Source organism: Colius striatus, chromosome 27 (genome assembly GCF_028858725.1).
Source record: "Colius striatus isolate bColStr4 chromosome 27, bColStr4.1.hap1, whole genome shotgun sequence".
In the NCBI taxonomy this organism is placed as follows: domain Eukaryota; kingdom Metazoa; phylum Chordata; class Aves; order Coliiformes; family Coliidae; genus Colius; species Colius striatus.
This window is the reverse complement of record NC_084785.1, coordinates 2,439,566-2,455,107: the sequence shown is the minus strand read 5'-3', so window position 1 is coordinate 2,455,107 and position 15,542 is coordinate 2,439,566. Positions and strand designations below refer to the sequence as shown.

Below are 15,542 nucleotides of genomic sequence, written 5' to 3'. Positions count from 1 at the left end.
GTCACCACACCAAGCACATACCTTAGTGGAATACACAAACTGATCGATGAGCTTTCCATCCCCAGCAGCGTTCTGAAGGGCAAAAACCTGCTCAATTTTAACAACCGGAGACATGTTACATTTCTGAAGATCCAGGTTGTGCATGGTTATGGAAGCTGGTAAGGATTTCCTAGCTGCAGCTGTTTTCCAGGCGATTTTCACAGGAGGTGGCTCCTCTTCCTCCACACTCGACTGCCTGCGCTGGCTCTGCCGCCGCGCCTCGGCGCTGGAGGGCGACGCCGCCGCGTGTTCCGTGGGGCTGTTCAGCGCCGGCTTCGGTCGTCGGTTCTTCTTGGCCTCTGATTTAGAAGCAGCAGTCTTTTTGGCTTTTGACAAAACCTCCTCTGGCTCTTTGTCTATATAAATGAAGGTGTATTGTTCTATCCTTTCTTCCCGAGTCATTTTCAAAGCTTTCTCAGCGTGGGCAATACCAATATCCCACTGAGCACGCTCCCTTTGCGGCCTTGGTTTGCGAATCTTAAGGAACAAAGACAAGCAGCTAATTACACTGAACATTTTTGCCACGTGTACAACTTCAAATGCCATCCTGAGGCTCCTCAGACCTCTCAGGCAGCAGATTTAAGTTTGCTCTCCGCTTACAGGCCGCTTTTTGAAAGACAGGCCGTGAATCCCCTGCTCAAAGTACGAGCAGACACTCGACCCTGTGACCACCACGAAAGTGTCTGCCCCGAGTCACAGCTTCGCTAATGACAAGAACAGGCAGCACCCAAATCTAATTTTGAGACACAGAACTAATCCTCATTTATCTACTTTTTAAACCCTCTTCTTCTGTAAACACTCTTTGCCTTCCACACCATGATTCTGACTGGGCAAAACACAGGCCGAAGCAATCCATCCACACAGAAAGTTATTCCTGTAGCTAACAGTTCCTGTCCAATAAAACAGTGGAAAAGAACTTCTCCACTAGTGCCAGGGGCTGGAGGAGTGTCCTTTAAGAAGTGTACTTTCCAAAGAACACGTGAGCAGTGAACACACAGGCACTGTACCTGACATTCTAACAGAGGTGTACAATTATGTCCCCAGTCCACGATGACTACCACCCTGAGGAGCTGACAAAGCAGGCTCAGCTATCAGTCCTTCCATCTGAAAGTCACAGGAGTGTGGAAACATTCTTGTTATCTCTGTGACAAACACTTGAGCCAGAGAAATGCAGACAACCCTGTGCAGGGTAAAGTACCACAGAGCTGCTGAACTGCCCCGTGAGGGTTTCACTTACACAGGCACTGTAGATAAGCCTCTACACAATTAGTGTTCATCATACCTTCTGCTTCTCAGAGTGGTTGCTGGCTTGCTTAGCAGCCTCAGCCAGTAACTGCTCATACTGTTTGTGTCCTTTGTACTCTCGGACCCGCTTCTCGTGCACCCACGCCCTCTCTGGCTGGTTGCTGAAGAACTGGACGTGGTACTCACGGGCACCTGGAAACACAAAGCTCCAGTCAGATTCAGTTTTACCAGCATCACTTTGCTGGCTTAGCTCACGCTTTGCTCTTGCACAGCACCCAACTCCCGCAGGTGCAAGCACCTAGCTAAAGCCCAGCAGTAAGACAAGTCTAGATTTGGAATGGTTTAGGACAGGAAGATCAGTTTACTCTGCCCACACTGAGTGCTCATCACTTGAGAAGTGTGGGAGCACTGGGCACAAGCCTAGTTTGGACAGGCTCATCTGCAGAGGCAGCTTAATCAGTGCTGGTTCTAGTATGAGTTACTACACATCCCAGGACCAGTCCTGTGGAGCATACACAGGAGAATTCATCCCACAAAGGAGAGTTCAAGGAGATTTCTGATAAAGGAACAACTACAGACACCTGATACACACTGGCAAAGGCCTTTTTCCCTTACCTCTCGTATTAATTTTGGTATGAACATCAAGCTGTGGGTCACATGAAACCATGCAAGGCCACCACGGGTATGTCCCCACCTTGGACCAAACCAGATCGCCAACCTGAAACTTGATGTCATGGGTGACTTGTGTTGGAAGAGAAGGCAAGAACTGCTGGACCTACAAAGAAAATGCCAGCTTAAAGCCACAGAAGACACTTTAGTGATGACACACTATCCACAGGGACACGCTGTTTTTCTCTCAGGTATCCCTGAGATTGGATAATCTAACACGAGAGAAACGTTTCACAGAAAGGAGTCACATACAGCTTGGACTCACACTGGGAAGTCACTGACAAACCAAGACACACAACAGCAACACCACCCCCACGCCCCAAAAGCCCATTCTGCTTCACAAGGCGATTAGGAATGATGCTTTTGGGATAAAGCAATAAATACAGTACAACAAGAGCTGCTTTGATGCAGCAATGGTTAATAAGAGTTTCAAATAAATGGCAAATTAAAGAGTCCATGGAATAATTAGTCCAAAAAACACTGTAATTAGGCTGGAAGTTCAGAAAGTGTTAATTAGTGCATGTACTAACCGGGGCTTCCTCCAACACTGGATCTTCTCTTGGTCTCTCTGACAGCACACTAAGCCTCTCATTTGGTCTCTAGGAAATGGGCAACAATGAAGAGAAAAAAGGAAAACGAACATAAAGTAAGGGGATAGTAAAACAACAACAAAAAAGGTTGATAATGAAACCAGGCAGAAAAAAGAACTCACACAAAGGCAACAGTGAACCCAGAAAATACGGATTTGGTGACTCCTTCTGCCCAGTTCAAAACACAGTAACATCACAACCAAAGCACACCTTTTCCCCCTACACTAGTTCCATTACCATCACACCTACGTTCAACAACCATCTCTTGTACCAGGTGACGTGAGAACACACACCCAGGGACAAAAACCCAAGTAACTTTCCCCCTAAATCAACACAGAGCTTCAAAGGGACAGAGGAGAGCACCTGAAGGACACCCACAGTGACGTGATGTCACTGTACCCCACTCATCTCCAACAGCTACACTACAAAACTCATTTAAATGTACAATGTGAAAGTTGTCAAGGTGATGTTAAATTGCACAGAGTTGACAAATGTTATTTGGAGGACCCAAAGTCACAATATAAAGCCTACAGTGCATTTGTAAGCCAGGCTGAGGCACACACACAGTCTGGCAGGGTAGGACAGGCAGAGGGTGTGACAGAAGAGAGGTCACTGAACAGAAGTGAGCACTGTCAGTGGGATGGCCATGATAGGGAGTGTGACTACACTGCTGCTGAGAAGAGGTGAGCTGTGAACCACCTACTGAGGCACAAACCAGACATTTGCTTTTACTATAGTGGAGAAGTCAGTGGTCAGAGGACTCAATCAGACACAGGTAGTGGGAAACTAGCAATGGTGTTAATTCCAGTTATACCCTGTGTTAGTCAGTTCAGCTCAGAGAAACTGGGACACACACACGTAAACATCATCTAGAACATCTAAAGTCAGCAGTGGCACAGGTCAGAACCTCATCTAGAGTTGTCTGTAGAAAGGGATCATTTAAGACTGATTGTATTAATACTTGCTGGGCAGAAACCATTCCTCCCTGGTCCAGCAGAAAGCACAGCAGTGACTCCTGCCTCTCCTCTGCTGCTGGGAGACAGTGAAACTTCACCTCTGGCAGGAGAGCCAAACTCACTCACAGACAGCAAACTTCCAGCTCCTCCCAGAACACAACTAACAGGCACAGTAGTTTACTCTTAAAACAAGTAGTCAGAGCTTAAAGTTCAACAATGTTTTCGTAACACTCTCACTTCAAATCAGCCTTTGGAGTATGAACACAGCCCTCCAGGCAGTGGGTGTCCACAGAGCTTACAGTCAGAATGAGGAAGCAACTGCAGACCCCCTCACTTCTAAGCAGTCATGCTGCAATCACAAGTGTGAAACAACTGAAGTTGTACTAGAAGCTTTGTTTGTTCACACCAAGACGTTTCCAAGCCATGAGTCTCGTAACACTGACACTCAGGATGGCAAAAGCATTCATGATGCACGAACACGGGATGAAGCCGTGTGGTGGAAAGCCAAATGGTGGGAGGATGAGACTCAGACTGCGCTGGGTAATTCATAACGAAAGTCACCAGCACAAGATCCTGCTCGTGTCAGAGTGATCTGCTGTCTGGAACAAGGGTGAAGACATGAAAGGTTTTCAGAAGATGTTGGTGTAGTACAGGGAAAGGGAAGCTACAAGCAGGGCAAAAGCAAGATCAAGATTTCTGGTGAATTCAGGACGACACACATGACTAGGAACGTAGAGCCAAACTCACTGAGGTTTAAGTGAAACTTGGGGGATAACTCTGTGATTACAGCAGCAAAGGACAGGTGGATGAAAAACAGAAGCAGCACAGGCATTCAGCAGAGTGCTGACTGTGAGAACAGGCCTCTCCACCCCTCCATGCAGGGGTAAGGGCAGCGTGAGGTCAGAACTGCCCCTGGTGGAGGCTGCTGGCCAGACATGTTGCTGCTACAGCCACCCTCAAACAGCATCAGCAACATCAAGAAGATTCCACACCAATGCAGTCACACAGTTTCATTGGGTAGTCCATTTCAGCTTTGGATTACAACCCTTACTAAGATCTTACTGAGCTTCACTAGAGTCAACTCTGCCAATCAAATACAGCAGCAGCTCAGAAGATTGATACAAGCTGATCTCTGTGAGAGGCCCACTTAGCAAAAGGGAGATGTGACAGTTCTAAAACTCACAAGTGCCCCTGGTGAGAGGTGTGTATGTGAACCTGGCACGTCTCCCATTGAAACTACCACCACCACCACTACACTGAGCATGGGAACCTGCTGTACTAGAGCAGAGTCCTGATCCCCACAGGTCAGGATCCCCTCCCAAACCCACCAAAAGCAGCAAGGCCTTTCACAAGAATTTTCTAGACACTTGGCTATGTACAGCAACAGCCCAGCTCAGCCTGACCTGGGCAACTTCTGGCCTGGCCTAATATGGCAACTTCCCCATTCCTAACGCTTGCCATCCCTCTCTGCTACCCACTGCCCTCAACCAGACACCAGCAACACAGAGTTGGCAGGAACAGGCAAGAGCAAAGGCAAGAGAAGTAATGAAGTGATGTATAAAACTGAAGAAAACAGAGCAGCTGAGAGTACTGAAGACCAGCAACTTGAGTCTCCACTTCCTGGAATCCAAGTTAAAGCATCACCTAGATACACAGAGCCTGTGTACACAGCACCTCACTGCAAACCTTGACAGAAACTCTAACAGACATCAGCACTAAACCTTCCCAAACATTGCTGAGCCAACTGGTACTTCTCTTATTGTTTTAGAACACTCACTTCTACTGGCTTCTACATATCCTACAGAGCTCTTGGGCTTGGCACTGTAGCATGTTTAGAACATCTTTCAAAGAGGAACTCAAAGCTGCAGCGCTGAATGCTCCAAGTAACCCAACTTCCCATGGAATAACCCAGCCCTGTTTTGAGAGGCAATCTTAGGAATTCATTTGCTTGTGTGCTTGTGGCCAAAAGCTCCATCTCCAGCCCTGTCCCAAGTGTGGCAAGCTCTGACCAGGCTCAGTCCCCACAGAACATTTACAGGGATTAGAATCACAGAATGGTGGGGATGGAAGGGACTTTTAGAGATCATTCAGTCCAACCCCCTACAGAAGAAGCTCCCACCTAGATCAGGTCACACAGGAACATGTCCAGGAGGGTCTTGAAGCCCTCCAAGGAAGGAGCCTCCACACCCTCCCTGGGCAGCCTGGGCCAGGGCTCCCTCACTCAAACACTGAAAGAGTTTCTTCTTGTATTTAAGTGGAATTTGTTGTGTCCCAGCTTCATCCCATCACCCCTTGTCCTATTGTTGGCTACTATAGACAAAAGGGATGTCCCAACCTCCTGACACCTACCATTGAGGTATTTGTCAATGTTAATGGGATCTCCCCTCAGTCTCCTCCAGACTAAATAGCCCCAGTTCCCACAGCCTTTCCTCATATGAAAGATGCTCCAGTCCCCTGATCATCTTGGTGGCCCTGCACTGGCCTCTCTCCAGCAGTTCTCTGTCCCTCTTGAGCTGAGGAGCCCAGAACTGGACACAGGACTCCAGATGAGGCCTCACCAGGGCAGAGCAGAGGGGGAGCAGAACCTCCTTGGCCCTGCTGCCCACACTCTTCTTGCTGCCCCCAGGCTGCCATTGGCTTCTTGCCCACGAGGCCATGTTGCTGCTCATGGTCAGTTTATTACCAATCAGCACTCCCAGGTCTCTGCAGAGCTGCTCTCCAGCAGTCTGACCCCCAGCCTGTGCTGCTGCAGGGGTTGTTCCTCCCCAGACGCAGGACTCTGCCCTTGGCCTATCCCACCACCTTTTCTAACATTTCATTTTTCACGCACAATCCTTTAACCGGAGCCGTGTCGGCCCAGAAACACCGCTCCTACCCCCTGCCCCGAGCAGCCGACAAGGAAACCAGGTGCCATGACCTTAAGCACCCACCCAGCCGAAAGCAAGGCCGAGCCCCGCCGCAGACACGCTCCGGCGGCCGCTGCACTTACATTTTGCTCCTGGGGTTCCAACTTGGGGATCTTGTGTGCCTTTCGCTCTTCCGAGCGCGAAGAGTCGTGCTTGCTGCTTTTTTTCCTCTTCTCTTTCCTCCCTTCGTGTTTCCTGGCGTACTCGCTCGCCTGGACTTCATTCAGAAGGTCCCCGCACAGAGAGGACTCAAACAGTTCCCTGCCGTTCTGGATAGTTTTGGTTATCTTTAGCTTGATCTCCGGTGAGCCAGTCTTCTTTGGAATCCCCGTGTGCGGCGCGGAGGGCGGCGGCTGGGGAGGGGAGGCTTTCTCCACGGCCTCGTGGGGCCTCGCGTTGGAGTTTTCCATTTGGTAATACTCCGGGGGACTAAAGTTTCTGCCCGTCCCAAAGCCGTTGGCAGAGCCGTTGGGGTACTGGGCGTAGGGCTGGTATTTGGCCTGAGGCTCGTACATGCCGAGGGAGGGCGGGTAGCCGTTGGTGAGGGGCGGAAGGTCCTCGGTGGTGGGCGTGGGGTACTGAAAGCCTTGCTGCAGGGCAGCCTCGTAGGGCGTTTGGCCTCCATCTTCAGCAATGTCACTGCTGGCATCAAAGGCATCCTCTTGGCGGATGTTGGCGGAGTCAATGAGTTGAGGTGGTTGCTGAATTGTGTTTCCCATGATCCCTTGCATGAAAGAGAAAGAGAAATCCATTGTTCTGCTCCAGCATCCTTAGCTTTCCCTTTTTCTCATAGGGCCTAGAGGCAGGGGAAGGGAAATAAGAAGTCAGTGCAAGTCGGGAAACAATATGTAAGCAAAATAAACTGTTGAGGGGAAGAAAAAAGGGATCCAAAGCCCAACTTCCCCCCCGAGGCAGGAGCCACCCTCCCATGGAGCCCAGGGGGACTGGTGCTGCTGCATCTTCAGAGAGGGCTGTTCACACGTTGCTGCAGAACAGCTTTCTCACCAGACCCCTTTCTTCTCTCCCAAGACATTTGAAGAAATAAGCCCTTAAATGTGCTTAAAAATGATGACCCCAAGTGTTAAAAAGTCAGGACAATGGTGCTAATATTCCATTCGCTCTCTATGGCCCTTTTCATTCTCTGCTGGAAGCATTATCCTAACACAAAGCTGTAACACAGCTGCCTTTGACCCTCAAGCAGACAGAAAGCACCAAGTTCTCTTGACATCATAGTCCCTGCAAAATGAACAAGCCAGGAAAAAAACCCACAGAAAGAGCACTCAAGAGAGAAACCTCTGCTCTGCCTCCTCAGCTCCTCATCAAAACTGGAGACAGAGCAGCGGTTAGGCCAGCTGACCTAAGCCACAGGCTTTCCTGAACAATGAATAGGTCACTCCACCTCAGCTGCTGGGAAAACCAGTTGGTGCTGCAGGACAGACTCAAGTGGAGTTTCCCAACCTGTTCCCTCACCACCAGAGTAGAGTTTGCCTCCTTTGGTTCTCAGCAGCTAAGTGAGGAGGGCTACTCTCCTCCCTCCCCTCGCCTTGTTTTAGTACAAAACACTTCAGGCTTAAACACCACGTGGTTCTGAGGGAGAGAAACTGCACATGAAAACACCAAAATCAGGTCCAGTCAGAGTCAGATTTCCAAACCCCAGTTACTGGCTCAGAGGAGGCCTTTGGTTCACCTCAAGCTCAACGTTCAACAAGAGGAAATATACAGTGACCTAAACTTCAGGTAAGAAATACAAGTTTGCTTCCCAGCAAGGTCACTTTAGCTCTTCCAAAGCAAACACAGCTCTGCACTATTGATTCTGTGGAGGCACACAGGAGGGTTACTCTGCCCTTTTGCTCAGGGTTTGCAGTGACATTAACACACCCCACAGATCCTTCTCTTAGGAAGAACCTGCATATAACCCTGCCCACATCAACCCCCCCTAACGCATCTCAACACTATCTCAAAACACTACGAACACTGCAAAAAGAAACTGAACTTATAACAACTACAAGAACTTGATCAGAATTCTACTCTTAAGCTTGATGGGCTTCATGCTCAAATGATGCTGATGTTTGTATCCATCTTCACTGCCCCGGGCAGCCAACCAGGGGCACATTTGTCACTGTAACTAAGCGACTTAGGGAAACAACTTAAGAGCACAACACCACACAGCAAGATTCACTAATTGCAGCCTTTAAATCTCATGGCTGTGAAACCATCCTTTCTCTCCAGCAGCTCCCTGCACATCAGCCACAAAGCCAACACAGAACTGTTGCTGTGGGAGACACGGCGGACCTGAGGGACAGCACACAGAGCGAGCGGGACTGGGTATTGAGGGCAACCACCACCCATTCTAGGAAGAGGAAGTGGGACTGGTTGTACTCTTTACCAATTATTTGTTACTTTTCCATCTGCCAGACTGGAGAGCAAACAGATCTCTCACACTAGCAAGAAACTGCACCCCAGGCTGCTTTTATTTGTTACCACAACCAGGTTCAATCTTTTCTTATTCCCCTTTTGAATGCCTGAAGATTAATCCGTATCTTGAGAACCTTATCAACAGCCCTTCAGTCATCCTGGCACATCCATTCCTGGGTGGACAGTCAAAGAAGGAAGAATTGATGAAATTTTACCCTTGAGAAGGAAGACAGAGGATGAAAATTTGCTTTAAAGGCTTTTTGCTCCCCTGGGTACAGGTTCTTTGGCCTTACTTACAGCATCAAATATCAAGGCAGACTACTCATCCCACTGGACAGTATGGCTGCTCTAATGAGCAAATATCTCATGATGTAAGAGGAAAAAAACCCCTCAGCATCAGCACCAGAACAGCTAATCCTCACCCAGCCACCACCAGCAGATTTAGAGCAACCACAAACCCTTCTTTTCAAACCAGTCACAGACATCTACATCCAGGAGTCCACCTAGAAACCGTACAGCTGCGTAACTACCTTCTACTCACACAGCTCAGATATATACAGGCTCAGCACCTCAACTGTTGCATCAGGGAGGGGGAAAAAAACCTTCTTTCTCCTACTCCTGTGATCTGAGTTACAGGATTTGCTCAGCCAGTTCACTCCTCTGGCAGCAGTTTAATGGCATGTTGCTGTGGACAGTGTTACACACATTCTGATCCCTTGCCAGGCTGGGATGTTGAATTTACTTAAACCCTCCTTAAAGACTTCTGTAAAATTGAGTCACAGCATCAAGTTGGGCTGCACAGAGAACATGAGGGAGTTGTTCACACAACCCACAGCCCAACAGTCCAGTTTGAGACACGCTGAAATCACACAACAGCCTAAGCTAGGAGTTTCTGCCCTGAAAACACCACCCAGTCCCACCTCACTGAGACAAGACCTTTTCCTATTACACTGGCAACTTTCAGGCTTTCCTTGAAAGAGCTCCCATGCTTTAAAAAGTTGGGCTATAAAACCAAACTACCTGGTGGTGCAGCATTTTGCTGGGACACCAAAGAAGGTTTATTTGTTCTCTGGGATGCTACAAGTCTAACAGTGTAATTACAGTGTACTGATAGGTTATTCATCCTCACACACTCTAATTCTGTCTACAAACCATCATTCAGAAGTTGATGATCTACAGACTGATGACTGATTTAACACAGACTGTTCCCAAGCCTCAGTCTTGTTCCCAACAGGAAGGCCTCACTGTCACAAAGCTAGAGCCCCGAGCCGTGACAACACGACGGGCTTCGCGTCACGGTCACGTCCACGTGGGCCTCCAGGAAGATGCAACACCTGATCAAGGGAGCCAGCAAAGTCCTTACCCGTAACAAACACAGAGAATGCTGTTGCTAGGACAGCTTGTTTTTCTCAGAAGGGCTGAAATAAAGTGCAGCAGTAAAAATGTAGTTTGGCTTGCGTTGAGAAGCAGAAGTTCTCTGGTGACACCTTCGGACAACTATCACACCAAAGTGGTGCTAATGAGATCCAGATGCAGTATTACCAGAACTCAAAAGCTGCACAACAGTGTCTGATCCCTCTTATCGCCTCCACGTGCAGCCCTCCAGGTCAAAGTCTGCCCACGCAGCAGCGCTGCCCAGCAGCCAGCCCTGGCTGTGACAGCTCCTGTGGCTGTGCTTCCACAGGCACTAACCGAGGCCATCCCTGTGCTTTGTCTTGGTAGGGGACAAAAGCTGAGTATTAATGAACTTCCAAACACACTACTGACAGTGGATTTACGAGTTAGCAGGAAAAGAAAATAGTTCTGGTTTGTTTTTTTAAAGGTAATTCCCTTCTGGAGCTCACCTGGGTAAAACTGTCCTCGATGCTAGCTTGTGCCTCATAACCCAGACAACCTTACACCCCCCTCAGTATCCTCCTAAAGAGGCTGCAGAAGCAAGGATTATTGCTTCACTGAGTTGCTGCTCTTGACTCTTAAAACACAAGAGCTTGTTCTCCTCCCACAGAGCTTACATCACCAAGAGCCTCTTCCTCCCGAGCCGCTCGCGGTCACCACAGTTAACACACCCAGGCTTTCCCACCCTTCCTCCTTTCCAAAACTCTGCCTCAGTTTGTTCGTTCCTCGGTTGCTCCCCAGTGAAGCTCATCGTGACAGCCCCTGCAGGTGCCAAAACAACAGCACAAACAGATTCAATCCCAACACACAGGAATGTCCACACTGAAACCCAAGGAAGGATTCCTTTGGGAAGGTCACTCCCAAGCTCCGACACAAAGAAACCCTCGATGTCACTGCAATACAGCAACAGGCTCCAGAATTGCACCTCAGCAGAGGAAACCCACGTGTGACTGGGATTTTCAGTGGCACTTGTTGTGTATACATGGAAAAACTCCTGGAAAGTATTTCAGAATCACTTACTCTTGTTACAAAAGTGATTATTTATGGTGCCAGCCTCCTGCAACAAACACTGCACTGATACCACACTGGAACTCCACCAAGGATACAGAAACAACTATTGCAAGGTATACAAGGAAATTGATACAGCTGGGAAACAACTTGAAATCAATGGTACCTTCAAAACTACCATGGAATTTCCTAAGGAGACAAAAAGAGCTTGCTCTCTGGAAGTGGGCAGCCAGCATTGGGTACTTGTCCTTTCCCACAGCTGCAGGACCTTCTGCCTGAGCAGGAAAGCGGGACTGTTTACAGACAGAGAGGCTCTACTCATGGACACTGCTTGAGCAAATATTTTCCTGTTGCCCCCAGGAAAGTCACAATTCAAAGTATCAGAGGAGAAAGTAAATAAAAACCTAAGCAGTACAAGATAAGGCAGGTTGGCCTAGCAGAGCTCCTGCACCGCTCGCTCTTAGGTGAACACTGCTTCACTTCCCATCCTGAGCTTGAGCCCAGCTCAAAGGAATCAGTTACACGTCCAACAGTGAGTGCCCCATCATGGGAAGGGTTCAAAGGGATTGGGAATGCTCTGGGTTCACAATTCCACTCACCTAAAGCCAGTTTTAGCACTTTGCAACTTCACTCCCAGCAAACAAGATACATAAGAAGTCCTGAAGTATTGTTTTCATACAGCAGCAGAGTAAATAATTGACCTCTCAGATGGTCACACAACTCTGCTCAAGGCTGATCCTGTTTGATGAAAGCTTTCTTCTTCCCAAAGAGGCAGTTATGTAGGTTTACACAAACTACAGTAACACAGTAGGACTTGTCTATAAAATACACAAACAAGCATCTATCCACTACATTGTTGCTCAACCAGGAAGAGCTCAGAGAAGCAAGAAGATACACAGCAACTACGCAAGTGCCCACGTGTCAGAAGCAAGCACCCACCACTAGTCATCACTGAACAGGAGCCTGAGGCAAAAGCTCCCAAGCAGCAGGAGGGAAACCTGCCTCCAAAACCCAGAGCTTAGAGAAACTGGCCCTACCCAGCCAGAGACTAGTGCAAATCGCCAGCTCCTTCCCTCAGTGACTCAGACCCCCAGGGTGCTGGGTGCTTTCTGCTCAGAGCAGCACAGAGGCCCATGGTTACAGCCCAGGGATGAGCTGACACTACACCTGATGATGGACAGTGCAGCGTGCATGGAGCTTAAACCACATCTCCACAAATCCTTTCTGAATGAACGTTACCCTTTTCTGTTGGCAACCTCCATCCCCCGTGGGCAGCCCTGCCTAAGGCAGCTGGGTTAGTGCTTGTTAGAGGAGAGGTGTTTTACACTGACGGGAAGTATCTGCTGGGAAAACAGAAACTGTCCTACTGGCTCACTGACCGAGTTGAAAAAGCAATCACTTGAGTCAGCTCTACACAGTTCAGTCAATGGTGTTATTGCCTCGACACCCTGAGCTGGACTTTCTATCAACAATCTTGAAAGCAGAAGTTCTAGGCCACAACCACCCACCCAGGTCCTGTTCACACAGGCCTCTATCAGAGAGATCCAAAGACCTGTTCCTATCTTACCACCTCTTCATTACCTGAGTCACCACACACAGGTTTACTGCCCTTTTCTGCACTGTTTCCCTCCCATGGATGCCTGGATCTGTCCTGCACCAGTACTGCTCGTCTCAAACACCTAACCCACACAGCAACTACTCTCAAGAGATGTTCAAGGCTGGGTGTGTTTCACTGCCTGGCTGGGACAGGCCAGGTTGGTTGGGGTTTTTAGAGGATGCAATCGATTTCTGTCATGTTTCCATTCCTCCTCTCAAACCCACACAACTACCCAGCTGGAGCCATGGAAGAGGCACCTCCTGGCCTTTCCTGCAGCCCAGTGTACACACCTGCAACCAGACTCCTCACCAGAGATGAGCACAAACACACTTTGCCTACAGTCACCTCCAAAATCACCCCAGAGAGCTGCTTTTCCCAACTGTACCAGTGGCCCTGGGTGTTCAAAACCTATCAACTGCACACTGAAAGAAAATAATCACACTTATTGATTCCTGCATTGGGCATTTGCAGTCTGCTTTGTCCTGGATGTCCTTAAGAAATCACCCACAGAAAGTGTTATTTACAGCCCTGAGGACAAGGCCAAGTTTTTCAACAGCACGTAGAGTCATCAGCCGGAGCCTGTGGATTGCTACTGACTGCAGCTGGGCTCAACAGGCTCTCCTGGCAGACACCAGCGGTGAATCAGAGGCCTCCTGACAAACCTTCAACCATGTGGTAAGGCTGACTGCTTCCCTGGGCACCTTTGCAAAGGTGGGTTGTTTGCTCTGGGGTTTTATTTAAATGCTGGAGGAAACAGTCCTGTCTGTAATGGAGTTTTGATAAAGCAGCTTCTAACAGGTTTCCCACGGTGACAGGAGAGAAACAGGCTGGACAGTAGCGAAGGAAATGCCATGCATTGAAAGGGGAAAGAGGAGAAGAGGGGTTTGTCTAGACAATGCTTACAGAACTCATTTGGGTTCAGAGCTCCAGGATTCAAATAGGAAACGTGGCAGACAATCTTTTCCTCTTCAGGGAAAAGTCAGGGACTGATGTAGATGTAAAAGCAGAAGTCAGAGCTTTGGCAATACCATGGATTGGAAGAGTCATGGCGTGCTTTCACCTATCAAAACCAGCACAACTGCAACATCCCCAGCGTGAATCACTCCAGACACAGGCAAACCTGCCAAGCTGGGAAATGCAACGCACGGGTGTATGAAAACAAAACACGCAGCCTTTGATCACTCTGCTCTCACTCTCCAACTTCACACAGCACATGCCTACTTTGTGGAGCAAAACCTTCTCAAGCAGTCAATTTAAAAACAAAAAAAGAGCCCACAAAGTTTAAGTGCCAAAACATTCCCTGGGCTTCTCTACAATAAGTCACAGGGAGACCTAAACAGTCATCAAAGCAGCCTACAGTCCTTTATGCAGCTACAATTACAGGCTACTTGACATTGTCTTTTGGTCTGGCTGGTATAACCTGACAACAACGCTAACTCTGTCAGATATAATGACAACTCTGGTACCATTATTTTTATTTAACACCACATTTTCAACCTTAAGCCTGTGTTAAACCTGCCAGGTGCCCCCACGGTCAGAGTGAGACACAGAACAAAGCAGAGCACAATGCAACGGTACCATAAAATAACCAAACGCAAGAAACAACAAAACCTCTACTAGATGCGTCTCTTGAGAGGAGGCGATGGAAGCTCTTCTGTGCGAGAAGTTGACAAGATCGCGGCTGGCTCACAGGAGGGCTTCCCATCGCTCGGGCGGAGCGCTGCAGGCTCGGACCCCCAGGCTTCTCCCCACCCGAAGGGCCGAGGCTCGCCGAGACCGGCCCCCGTCCGGCCCCCGCTCGGCGCTCTCCTACACCCGGGTGCTCGCCTCAGTTCCCCGCCACGGAGCAGCCCCCCGGCCGCAACGGGGAACAAGGAGGCGCCGGGCCCGCCGCCGGCCCGGAGCCCACCCGGCTGGGAAGAGCGAGCGGGTCCCGCTGCGCCTCACGGAGCCCGGCCCGCCACGGCCCGGTTCCGCGCCTCACCGAGACGGCGGGCCCCTGCCGGGCCCGGTGCCGCCCGGGGGGTCGGGGCGGCCCGCGGCCCCCTCCCTCCGCACCCCCGCGGGGGCGGCCCCGCCGCCGCAGCGCCGGCAGCAAACATGGCGGCCGCGGACCCTCTAAGCCCGGGCGGGCCGGCGCCCCCACTAACGCGGCCGCCCGCTGCCCTCACCTTCAGTCTGTTCCATTCTAACTGCCCCCGCCGCGTCCACCCAGCCCAGCGGAGACAAAGGCGGGCGGCGGGGGCGGCGGCGGCGGCGGCGGCGGCGGGCCTTCCCCGCCTCCTCCCGCGGCGGCGGCAACAGCAGCAGCAGTAGCACCAGCTAGGCCGCGACGGAGCCCCGGCCTCGATTTCCGCGCCCCCGCCGCTGGCGCCGGGCTCCGCCCCGGGAGGCCGCCCGCCCGCCCCCCCACCGCCCGCTCCCGGCCCGGTGCGGTGCGGCCAAGGGGAGGCGCTCGGCGGGGCGCGGGCGACCGCTGGCGGCGGGGGAAGGCGGCGCTGCGAGCCGCGCTGTGCCCGGGTCCCGGCCCCGCTCCGCCGCCGCCGCGCACGGCGCCTGCGCGCACTCGCGCGCCGCCGCCGCCACCCGATTGGCCGGCCGGGCTGCGCCTCGCCGCAAGGCACGATGGGAGATGTAGGCCGGCGGGCGCCGAGCGGTAACAACGCGCGGCCGGTCCCCGGGCGGCTGAGCGCCTCGGCAGCAAACCCGCGCTGCGAGCTCC

At 50.7% G+C, this 15,542-nt stretch overlaps 1 protein-coding gene across 5 annotated transcripts in view; it reads right to left on the bottom strand.

The window, feature by feature from the left end:
• The window catches only part of NSD3 (nuclear receptor binding SET domain protein 3), a 41,348-nt gene that overhangs the window by 23,363 nt on the left and 2,443 nt on the right, over positions 1 to 15,542 (bottom strand). For 2 of the 5 annotated variants that reach the window (XM_062015946.1, XM_062015948.1), the window contains exons 1-6: positions 14,992 to 15,219; positions 6,489 to 7,201; positions 2,484 to 2,552; positions 1,900 to 2,059; positions 1,322 to 1,476; positions 22 to 516 (exon numbers count right to left, since the gene is read on the bottom strand). In XM_062015946.1, the coding sequence (XP_061871930.1) occupies positions 22 to 516; positions 1,322 to 1,476; positions 1,900 to 2,059; positions 2,484 to 2,552; positions 6,489 to 7,157 (1,548 nt within the window). In that variant the 5' untranslated portion in view covers positions 7,158 to 7,201; positions 14,992 to 15,219. Of the gene's footprint in view, positions 1 to 21; positions 517 to 1,321; positions 1,477 to 1,899; positions 2,060 to 2,483; positions 2,553 to 6,488; positions 7,202 to 14,991; positions 15,220 to 15,542 lie in introns of those variants that run through there. The other 3 variants (XM_062015949.1, XM_062015950.1, XM_062015947.1) reach the window with 3 other exon arrangements.